The sequence below is a fragment of the Chrysochloris asiatica genome, unplaced genomic scaffold, assembly GCF_000296735.1.
Source record: "Chrysochloris asiatica unplaced genomic scaffold, ChrAsi1.0 scaffold00125, whole genome shotgun sequence".
Taxonomy (NCBI): domain Eukaryota; kingdom Metazoa; phylum Chordata; class Mammalia; order Afrosoricida; family Chrysochloridae; genus Chrysochloris; species Chrysochloris asiatica.
Window position 1 is genome coordinate 6,629,460 of NW_006408643.1, and position 11,852 is coordinate 6,641,311.

The 11,852-nt window shown below is 48.9% G+C and overlaps 2 protein-coding genes across 3 annotated transcripts in view; both read left to right on the forward strand.

Moving 5' to 3' along the window:
- Window positions 1–1,592, forward strand: part of TLE2 (transducin-like enhancer of split 2 (E(sp1) homolog, Drosophila)) — a 29,240-nt gene extending 27,648 nt beyond the window's left edge. The window contains exons 19-20 of one of the 2 annotated variants that reach the window (XM_006868962.1): window positions 708–784; window positions 1,484–1,591. In XM_006868962.1, the coding sequence (XP_006869024.1) occupies window positions 708–784; window positions 1,484–1,591 (185 nt within the window). Of the gene's footprint in view, window positions 1–707; window positions 785–1,483 lie in introns of both variants that reach the window. The other variant, XM_006868963.1, reaches the window with a different exon arrangement.
- Window positions 1,593–11,636: 10,044 nt separating this feature from the next.
- The window catches only part of LOC102833809, a 47,549-nt gene continuing 47,333 nt past the window's right edge, over window positions 11,637–11,852 (forward strand). The window contains exon 1 of the mRNA XM_006869049.1: window positions 11,637–11,666. Within this exon, the coding sequence (XP_006869111.1) occupies window positions 11,637–11,666 (30 nt within the window). The remainder of the gene's footprint in view (window positions 11,667–11,852) is intronic.

Genomic DNA, 11,852 nt, shown 5'->3' on the forward strand with positions numbered 1-11,852 from the left:
GTGATGATTGGATAACATCGTAAACATAATATGACCCCCAATGAGATGGATTGGCCAAGTGGTAGCATCGATGGACTCAAGCGTGGCAACAGTAGTGAGGTTGGCCCAGGACTGGGCAGTGTTTCATTCTGCTGTGCGTAAGGTCGCTATGGGTCGGTACTGACTCAATGGCACCTAACAACAACAATGACAATGTGAAGAACCTCAAAATGGCAAATGTTTTGTTACATATATGTTTGTCACATTTTTACATTTTAATAACATGTTAATAGAAATATGTTCCAAATATCGCATGACACACAGTTTTCTACTGAACAACAAAAGCACAAAGATTTGTTAGTATGAACATGTCCCAAGTTTGTGAGGAACATACTGAAATCATGAAATATTTGGATGTACTTGGACTAAAAAGTGATCTGTCCTTAGAGGCAACATTTAACGGCATGTCCTAGGTTTTATTTGGCTACTTGACTTGGGGATTTCCTCTTCTTCAGGGTTAGGTGAAGCCCTTGGGAACCTTGGCTTTACCATCTGAGAAATGGGGGCAAGGATTGAGCCTCAGCTTTCTAAAGGGGAAATGAGGGCAGAAGCATCCAGAAAGAAAGGAAGAGGTGGGACCCAGCCTGCCCCACCTCCTCCTGCAGCCCCAGCCCCGCCCTCTTCACCCTCTTCTGCCCTCTTCACCCTCTGTTCCCCTCCCCTTGCAGGAAGGTGGTTTGTGAGTACCGGGAAGGATAACCTACTCAATGCATGGAGGACACCTTATGGAGCCAGCATTTTCCAGGTAACTCCCCCCCACTGGCAAGATGACCTGTCGCCAGGTAGCCCCCATCCCACATGATCCCAGTATCCTCAAGCTTCTCCACTCCTCAGCTACTAAAGCGAGGCTGGCACACTTCAACCTAGTGGCCTTTTCTGGCCCCCTGCCTGTTTTTGTAAATAAAGTTTTACTGGCACACAGCCATACCTATTCATTTACTATTGTTATCTATGGCTGCCTATAAGCCATCCTGGTGGGTGTGAAGTGGTTTTTATAGTTTTAAGTGTTGTGAAAAAATTATATAGTAGAATGCTAGTGAAGTCTGTGACCTGAAAAGCTAGAAACTGTTTTACTCTGGCCCAGGCCTGAGGTAGGTTCTCCTGCCTGGAAGCCTTGGCCCCTCTGCAGTGCTTTGTGGCCCATCCTGGTGCACACCCTCTCTGTGCTTCCCAGGAAAGGGCGCCAACAGCAGAGGCATTGTGATATGGATACAAAGCCTCTCATTTTCAAAGCTCAGCTCCAAAGGACCGTTCTCTGGAGAACATTCCAGAACATTGCCCCTTCTCCCCACTCTGGGCTCCTGTATCTTGAGTCCTTGACCAGAAACCCGTCCTCTTGCTACTGAACGTCACTGCAGGTGGTCAGAAACCCAAGGGCCAGAGCTTTTATAAGCACTGGCCACACCTCTCCTCTCTCCCTCTCCTCCCCCGCACCTGCCTGCAGTCCAAGGAATCATCCTCTGTCTTGAGCTGTGACATCTCTGGAAATAACAGGTATATCGTGACGGGCTCGGGGGACAAGAAGGCCACGGTGTATGAGGTGGTCTACTGAGGCCCACCCACTCTTCTTCAGCCCGACTCTTGGGGGAGGGGCATCTGGGACCAAGACCCCCAATGGCCCCTCTTCAGCCACACCTGTGAACCTGCAATCCCATCTGCTGCCTGGCTGACCTTCGCCCCTCATCTTTCCCTGCTGGATGTGGGGGGTCAATGGGCAGTGGGGCTTTGGGGAAATAAAATGTATTTATCACAAGTGCCCTTCTGTCTTGGGGCTGGGGAGCTACGCTTCCTTGGGCACGGGAGGGTAGCTGTGTGGTGGTGGTACATCACTTGCCTTCTCTCTGCTTCTGTTTTCCTGCGTGGAAGGAGACAGATCACCCATTCATTCTGCAGGTAAATATCAGGCCTCTAGCGTAGTGGTTACGAATCGGGCTGCGAACCTTAAGGTCAGCGGTTCGAAACTACCAGCTGCTCCGCGGGAGAAAGATGAGGCTTTCTACTCCCGTAAAGATTTACAGCCTCGGAAACCCTGTACAGGGTCGCTATGGGTCGGAACCGACTCGACGGCACATAACAACAACAACAACTGCTCCTCTGATAAGGAGCTCTGGTAGCGTAGTGGTTACGAATCGGGCTGCGAACCTTAAGGCCAGCGGTTCGAAACTACCAGCCGCTCCGCGGGAGAAAGATGAGGCTTTCTACTCCCGTAAAGATTTACAGCCTCGGAAACCCTGTACAGGGTCGCTATGGGTCGGATCCGACTCGACGGCACTTAACAACAACAACAACTGCTCCTCTGATAGCGTAGTGGTTACCAATCGGGCTACGAACCGCAAGGTCAGCAGTTCAAAACTACCAGCTGCTCCGCGGGAGAAAGATGAGACTTTCTGCGCCGTAAAGATTTACAGCCTCGGAAACCCTGTGCAGGGTCGCTATGAATCGGAACCGACTCCACGGCACATAACAACAACACTATAACTAGAAAGATCCCAGGTGGCACAGTGAGCAAGCACTCAGCTGTTAACTGAAAAAAGGTCAGTGGTTCAAACCCACCAGCTGCTTCACAGGATAAACAGAGGCAGTCTGCTTCTGTACAGAATGGTGGTGGTGGTAAGTGTCGTCAAGTCGGTTCCAACTCCTAACCCTGTATAGTGTTACCGAGGTTATAAATCTTTGCAGGAGTAGAAAGCCTCTTCCTCCTCCCACAGAGCAGCTGGTGGGCTTGAGCCACCAGCCTTTTTGTGGTTTGCAGTCTAATGCTTATCCTCCAGAGCAAGCCACCATGCTCACATCAAGTTGGAATCAACCTGACAGCAGCAGGTTTGAGATATGGGACGAGTGCTATATTTTTTTGCATAAATGTGCTCCCATAAGTAATGTAGAGTCCCGGTGTGGCGCTGTGGGCTAATGCATCAGACTGCAAAGTCATTTGAACTGCAAGGTTGGTGGTTCAAGCTCACCAGCCGCTCCTTGGAAACCCCATACAGGGTTGCTATAGGTCGGAACCGACTCAACAGCACTTAACATAAGTAATGTGCTGATGTATATGCAGCACGCATAGGATACTAACACGAAAGAGGTTTGCACGGTTAGTTTGTATGCACACACCCAAGTATCCTGCATGCGTTATTTGTGCGAAATTAGGTAATAGTGGTTCCATGGTAGAATTGTTGCCTTCTGTGCAGTAGACCTGGGTTCAAGTTCCATCCAGCGCACTTCATCTGTCAGTGCATGTTTGCCTGGTGCTGTGGTGCTGAACAGGATTCAGTGGAGCATCCCAGACAGACTAGGAAGAAAGGCCTGGCAATCAACCCAGACAGACTAGGAAGAAAGGCCTGGCCATCAACCCAGACAGATTAGGAAGAAAGGCCTGGCCATCAACCCAGACAGACTAGGAAGAAAGGCCTGGCAATCAACCCAGGCAGACTAGGAAGAAAGGCCTGGCAATCAACAATCAAAATTGTCAATGAAAACTCTGTGGATCACAGGATAACATTGTCCTATCCACACCCAACCATGGAGCTAGTGCAGCAAACTTGTTCCATTATGCATATGTCCAGGGACAGCTCATTGGCCACTGACAGGGACAGCAAGAAACAGGCATTGTATTCAGCAGGACAGTTGAGGTTATAGAGACCCTGGGTGGTGCGAATGGTTAAGCACTGGGCTGCTAACATCAGAGTAAAGGCCTGGTGATCAGCTCCTGATAAACCAACCATCGAGACCTGGTGAAGCACAGTTAGTTCTACCCTGCCGGCCCGGGGTAGACGTGAGTTGGAAACAATTCAAGATGGCCTGGTGAGGCGCTGTAGGATCAGCACTGGACTGCAAACCACAAGGTCGACAGTTCAAACCCATCACCTGTTCCTTGGAAACCTTATACAGGGTTGCTGTAATTTGAAAGCGACTCGACAACAGTTACCAACAGCAATGTACCTGTTAACAAACAGCTCTCAGTGGCAGAACACAGCAAATGGTCCTTTCTAACAGATGTTTGTGCCCAGAGAACCTGTGGTACTTCACTGCGAACGGTCATGCGGGCTCTTGGCTGATGGAGCGTCTGCCTGGTAGGAGGTGGTTTCAGCCAGGATATCAGCACAGTACAATTTATCAGAGCTTTGGTCCAAAATGTTCACATAGCTCTGGGGCTTAGCTTTTTGTAAAGAATCGTCCCAAGATGCTGCTAAAGTTCAAAGAGCCGGGGAGTCCAGGGGAGCGTGGAGCTATTTAGGGTACAGTTGCCCTTCCCTTGAAGCAGAGAGCAAATTCTGGTCCATGGGAAAGTGCTCAGCAAATGTCACTATTCAAAGGAGGAGACCGTAAAGCTGACGGCTAAAGAATGAGGAAAGGTAATGTGATAAAATGGAGCAAAAATAGGGGTTGTCAAATTTTTTTATTTTACTTGGATCGATGCTGGATGGCCATAGAAGCAGCAGGAAATCGAGTGATGGATTGCACTGGGCAGGACTACGGTGCGCCTGACCCAAGCCATGGTGTGTTCAATTCCCTCCTATGCATGTGTATAAGGAAGAAAGAAGACTTGGTGCCTTTGAGTGATGGTGTTGGTGAAGACCGAAATTATGGGCTGCCAGTAGAACGAACAAATCTGTTGGTGTTTTGTTCTATTGTACATAGGTTGCTGTGAGTTGGAACTGCTGGCACCTAACAACAACAACAATGCACAGTGTAACATATGGTACACACTCCATCTACCCAATCACCCACTTTATCACCTCACCCTGTACACAAGTCATTCCCATCAGCCCATTTCTACGTTAGGGTCAACGGAAGATGGAGGGCAGAGTGGAAGCCTAGTTGAGGTTACTTCAGGCTCCCCTTGGCCAGATGGGGAAGATGGAAGGCTTGAGGATGGTGTGAGGTGCTATCTAGCTCTCAGGAAGCTATTGCTGGGTCCACATGCATGGGATGTGAGGCTAGAGAAGGAGTTCATGTGTCTACCTCCACCAACTACAGCATGCGTCCCATGAAGGTGGGAATTTGGGAGAGGGTGACTCTGTCCCTTCAATGTCAAAAGCCCAGTAAATGGGTGAGTCTTCATTGTCTAATGCTGCTCCTGCTAGAAGACCAGTGGCCTTTAGAAAGGGAAATGCATTCTCCCACAGCTTGGAGGCTAGAAGCCCGAATTCAGTGCACCTGCTGGAGGGGAAGACTCCCCCTCTGCAGGCTCTGGGGAGAGAGGTCATTGTCCCTTTAGTGTCTCTGGTTCCTTGGAGAGCTCCAGATGTCTTAGCATCTGTCTTCCTCCATCCCAGCTTGCTTCATCACTTTTCTATCTCAAAAGAGACTGATTTAAGACACACACTACACAAATCCTATCTCATGAACAAAACAGAAAAACTCAATCGCAGATGGGATTACAGCCACTGGTGGTAAATACTATAGAGTCGGTGTCCACTCATAGTGATCCTGTATAGGGTTTCTGAGCAGTGGCTGGTGGGTTTGAACCACCGACCTTGTAGTCAGCAATCCAGTGCTGATCTTGTTGGGTGTTGCTGAGTCACAGTGGCCCTATGCACAACAGAAGGGAACACTGCCCCATCCTGGCCATCCTCACAAAGTGCTTATCCCAGGCTCTAGGATTTATGATGCATTTTCTGGGAGACACAATTCAATAGAGGGAGCAAGTACAGGTGAAGAAGGCAGGTGAGCAAGTGCTACGTCTTGCCCAAACCTCAGAGACCTCTGCCAGGCACCTCCTGGACAGGAACAGGGATAGGACCAGGAGCACCAGGGATGGGAGTCCGACACCTGCATTCAGTGATGGACCTCTGGTGGTCTTGGAGCCTTGGGAATGCCAAAGTGAGTCTCAGGTGAGGAGGCAGAACCAGGGAGTCACCTGGTCCTTAGAGTCAGGAGCAAGGTCCATGGTGGGAGGTGATGCCCCAAGATGAGAGGTCATTAGTGCTACTGAGTGGACACCAACTCATGTTGACCCCACATGTTATCACACGGCTAACAGCTGACCCAACCCTTGCTCAGACATGAAGGAGAACTGTTGATGTTGTCAGGTAGCGGTCAGCTTATAGAACCAGCTCCTCCTATGATATCCGGATCCCAAACATCTAGCGTTTTTTACACGTTGGGGTTCTCATCACAGATCTTGTTCCTCACTATACTGCACGGTTACCAAGATCTGTTTCTCCAATTATTTTCACTCTCCCTTCACCATACACCTTCTGCCTGGAACGCTCTGCCCCTCTGGCAAACTCCTACTCATCCATCAGGGCCCTAACACGATTATGCCCCTGCCTCTAAGAAGCCTTTCTCTTCCTCCATCTGGACTCTCCCAACATCAAACCACAAGGTTAGAACTATCTGCACCCAGTTCTAACACCCACCCCCTCCTTTCTCCCCATGGGAGTTCCTTTCCCAAATCCCTTGAACCCAGAGCTGGTTGAATTGGGAGAGGGGGGTGAATTGGGAGCCAAGGCACATGTCTACCCAGATTTCTCAGCTGGTCTTTTGGTGAGGGGAAGGAGAATGGAAACAACTCTACCCTCCCTCTATCTGCCAGGGACAGAGGTACAGGGATATGGTGCAGGGGGCCTGGCTGGTTACTTACACAGGCTTCAAAAATTCATAGACTGCCAGCTGGTAGAACAAGGATCAGGCATGATCCAGAGAAGGCACCTTGACCTGTATTCTCCCACCCACCTGTACCCAGGTGAGCTCCCTCTGCCCCATGGCAGCCTTAGGCCCACAAACAGAAGGGCCGTCTTTCAGGAGAGGTATGCCAGCTAGAAGGGATGAAGAGGTAAAGTGAGGGACCAAGGGCCAGGATAAGAGGAAGATGCCAGCTCTCAGCTGGGCCATGAGGGAGCCGAGAGCTGTATTTTCATTGTTTACACTGTGTGCTCCTTTCTCTGGAATCCCCAGTAGACTTGGAGGAGGAGGTAAGCAGGTGGGGGAACCAGGCAAAGACCAAAGCAGGTAGCAGCCTCTTGAGATAAGTTCTTTCCTCGAGTTGGCCCCTTCCTTGGGGGGAATTAAGTGTCTCTGGTAGATGCTCCCATTCCTGAGCTGTCAAGTGATGAAGCCTAGGAAATAGGCAGGTGGGGAACTTGTTAGGTGGCCTAGAGTTGGTTCTGACTCATAGCGATCCTGTGCCTGGCCCTACGCCATCCTCACAGTAGATGCCGTTAGAGCTCACTCTTGCTATCACTGTGTCAAATCCATCTCATTGAAAGTCTTCCTCTTTTTCTCTGGTCCTCAACCAAGCATGATGTCCCTCTCCAGGGACTGGTCCTTCTTGATAACATATCTGAAGTATGTGAGCTGAAGTCTGGCCATCCTGGCTTCTATGGAACATTCTGGCTGTACTTCTTCCAACACAGATTGGTTTGTTCTTTTGGCAGTCTGTGGTAGTTTTAATATTCTCCTCCAACACCATAACTCAAATGCATCAATTCTTCTATGTCTTCCTTATTCATTATACAACTTTCACATGCACATGCTGTGAAGTAGCGTGGAGTCGGTTCTGACTCATAGCGACCCTGCACAGGGTTTCCGAGACTGCAAATCTTTACGGGAGCAGAAAGCCTCATCTTTCTCCCGCAGAACAGCTGGTAGTTTCGAACTGCTGACCATGAGATTAGCAGCCCGATTCGTAACCACTATGCTACCAGAGCTCCTTGAGATTATTGAAAATTCCATGGCTTGTGTCAGGCGCACCTTAGTCCTCACAATGACATCTTTGCTCTTCAACACTTTAAAGAGGTCTTGTATAGCAGATCTGCCTGATGCAACATGCTACCTCAAGTCCACCCTTCCCCATCACAGGGATCGGATCGCCCACAACAGTACCAGGTGTTTCTGCTGTAGAGGAGTCATGTGACCCTGGAACTTCATTCCTTTCCTGTCCACCTGAAGTGGAAGAATCTGGTCAGACCAGCTGGTCTGCCCAGGGGCAGCAGGAGAACCATAAAACCTGAGTTATGCCCAGCTGGGGAAGCAAGACTCACTGGCTTCCGCAATCCTGTCTCCTTATCCAGGGGAAGAGGCAGAGAGGAAGTCTCAGGGCGAGGTCTGGTCAGTTTCAGAAGCTTCCATTCATTTTCTCCACCCATGGGAGCCCCAGGCTGCAGAGACTAAGGAAGACATCAGGGCAGGCTCAGAGGGACCCAGGGGACCCCAGGGAGGAGAGAGGGAAAGTCAAAGACAGGAACTGAAGGGGCTTAACCAGAACCCCACCCCTCCAGGTACCAAACCCCCTGTCCTGGAGTTGATTCTGTAGAACTGCTCCAAAGGGTTTCCGAGGCTGTCAATCTTTAGGGAAGCAGGCTGTCTCGTCTTTCTCCCGCGGAGCGGCTGGTGGGTTCAAACTGTCAACCGTTAGGTTAGCAGCTCAGTGCTTAACCCACCATGCCACCAGAGCTCCTTTCTCTAGGTGCAGTGGAGACATATTGACTCCAGGCCTAGAGATTGCTCTGTTGCCATGGCAATGAGAGGGGAGAAGGGTAATGGCGAAATAGTCACAAGGCAGGGTCCAAGCTGGGCTGCCCCTCAGACCCCACCCTCACCCCAAGGAAGACCCATCTCTGTATCTCCTCTCTTCCACCTACACACAGGTGGTACCAGCATAAATCTGAACGTGTCACTAGGTTAACATATCCTGTCAAAACCACAGCTGGAAGCTAGAGAATGGAGGAGTCTGGGGTTGGTGAGAGGGATGTGGTTCCACTTGGGAGGGTGTCTTTGACCAGGCGGATGACGTTGGGTCGGCCACATCTTTGAAGAACTGCTCTCAGAGACTGGAGGACTGTGGGGTCTGGAAAGCTGGCTATTGGGCAGCCTCAGAACTGGTGGGTTTCTGGGACTCCTGGTTGGCTGGTTCACCAGGTGAGAGCTGGCTTACCTGGTGCTATAAAGGGAGTCCTGAGAGATGCTGGGATCTCTCCTCTGCCTTCCCTCCTCCACAACCCAGAAACCTACACTGACAGGCTGTGAAACCATGGGTGGACTGCCGCTCACTCTGTTTTTTTGTTTTTTTTTTCCTGTTTTTATTGTGGTTTGGGTGAAAGTTTACAGAACAAATTGGTTTTCTATTCATACACATTGATTGCAATCCCCATAGTGGAAGAGCATGCTTCCCGCTTCCTCCCTGGGTTTCCAGTTTCCATTCCTCCTTCTTTCCTGTCCCTTCCTGCCTTCTGAGCTTCCTCCCTGGGCCAATGCTGCTCTTCTGGTCTCATAAGTTGGTTGTTCTAAGGAGCCTGTACCTCACTGGTATTACTGTCCCCCTTAAAGTCCTGTCCATTTTTTGGCTGAAAGTTGAGTTCAGTTCCAGGCCTGAAGGATGTGTTAAGGACCATGATTTTTTATTTTAAAGCAATCTTTTTCCTTCAAAAAGGGGCCGGAGACTTGCTGTTGTTTGGAAGTTTTGCTGAAACCTGTTCAGAATCCTAGCAACTCCACGGACAGACGCCTCCACGTCCCGCCAATGCACTTGGCGGCCTGTAGAACTGGGAAAGGTAAGAATTCCATCACTGGGCCATCACTGCTCCTGATGTATAACAGGGATTCAAATCTTTGAGTAAATGAAGGCCTTGAGCAAGAGAACTCTCCTGAGTTGGTCTCCTTATCTGTACAATGGGGATTAACCACAGAACTTGTAAGTTTTTAGGCACCAAGAGAAGTAGTTTCTAGTACATTCCCAGCAGTGTGCAGTGAGCACAGACAAAGGGAGACAAGGGAGTGTCTCATTTAGTCCAGCCAAACGCCAGCAGTTTGGCCTGAGAACTCAGGACGACAGTCTCGTGGGACATCACATCATCCACAAGGTCCATGTTCTACATTCTACTTGATGAGTAGTGATTAAGGTTTTAAAAGCTCATGAGTGCCATCTAAGGTGCAACTGTTGGACTTTCTCCATCTGGAGCAAAGAAGACTGAAGAAAATTAAAGACACAAAGAAACAATGAGTCCAAAGGACTAATGGACTACACGAACCCCAGCCTCCGTGATCTGAGGCCAGAAGAACTAGATGGTGCCCAGTTACCACTGCTGACCGCTCTGAAAGGGATCAGACTAGGAAGTCCTGGATAGAGCCGCAGAGAGATGTGAAACAAAACTCAAAATCACTGAACAAACCAGGCCATTGGTCACACAGAGACTATGACCCTTACACATCCTATAAGCCGACTCACAGTGACCCTGTACACAACAGAACAAAACACTGCCCAGTGCTGGGCCATCTTCACAATTGTTAACATTTGAGCCCATTGTTTCTGCCACTGTATCAATCCATCTCATTGGGGGTCTTCCTCTTTTTCGCTGACACGTCACTTTACCAAGTAGAATGTTCTTCTCCAGGGACTGGTCCCTTCTGACAACATGTCCAAAGTATGAGAGACGAAGTTTTTCCATCCTCTCTTCTGAGGAATATACGGCCATACTTCTTCCAACACAGATCTATTTGTTTTTTTCCGGCAGTCCATAGGTACTTTCAATATTCCTCCCCAACACTGTAATTCAAATACATCAATTCTTCTACGGTCTTCCTTATCCAATGTTTAATTTTCATGTGCATATTAGATGATTGAAATAACATGGCTTGGGTCAGGTGTACCTTAATTCTCAAACTGACACCTTCACTCTTTAGCATTTTAAAGATGTCTTTTGCAGCAGATTTGCCTCATGCACTACATCCTTTGATTTCCTGACTGCTGCTTCTGTGAGCGTTGATTTTGAATCCAAGCAAAAACGAGGTCTTTGACAACTTCAGTCTTTTCTCCATTGAGGGTTTTGTCAGATTTGGTTTTCTTTTCACTGAGACACAATCCATACTGAAGGCTGTCATCTTCGATCTTCATCAGTAATTACTTCAAGTCCTGTTCACTTCCAGCAAGCAAGGTGTGCCATTTGCATATCACAGGTTGTTAATGATTCTTCTTCCAATCCTGATGCCACATTCTTCTTGATATAGTCCACCTCCAACACACAGACTGCTGGACCTCAGCATACGGAAGCACGAGTCAGGTTGGTTCAATGGCAGTGAAGTATGAGCACTTGAAGTATGGCTCATGCCACTTACATGTAATTAATGATTTTATTTAATGCTAACTCAAATACCAGCCAGAGATGGCCATAGGTACACAGGCTTTGTCTTTGGAGGCAAACCCACTGAACTGACACATGTTCCTTCCACACAAACACCAAGATGCTCCCCAGAACTTGTCCAACCCAAAGCAAACTCCAGAAACCTCAGAATATTCTTACTCATGAAGAAAATGAATTGCTGGAGGAAAGGGGAAACTTAACACAAACACATGGAATATTCCCATTTTCGAGATGAGAAAACAAGCTGGGAGAAAGGAAAGACGGACTATAAGGAAGATGCCTTTGAACTATGTTGCTGGCAAAGAATATTGAAAACACCAAGGACTGTTAGAACTAAATTTGTGTTGGAAGAAGTCAAGTCAGAATGCGCCTTAGAAGCAAAGATGCAAGACTTCATCTCACGCACTTTGAATGTGTTATCAGGAGGGGACCAGCCCGTGGAGAAGGCTATCACGCTTGGTAAAGTGGAGGGTCAGCAAAAAAGACCCTCAATGAGGTGGACTGACAGTGTTTGCAACAATGGGCTCGCACACAGGAACGATTGTGAAGGTGACTCAGGACTGAGCAGTGTTTTGTTCTGTTGTACACGGGGTCTCTCTAAGTCCCGAGCTGACTCAAGGGCATCTAACAACGAAAGGGGCCAAGCCAAGCAGTGTTTGCTCACCTGCTGGGATGCATCCACAGCCTGTGTTGGAGTGAGCCAGGTGGTGGAGGGAGGGGATGTGATGTGGGACA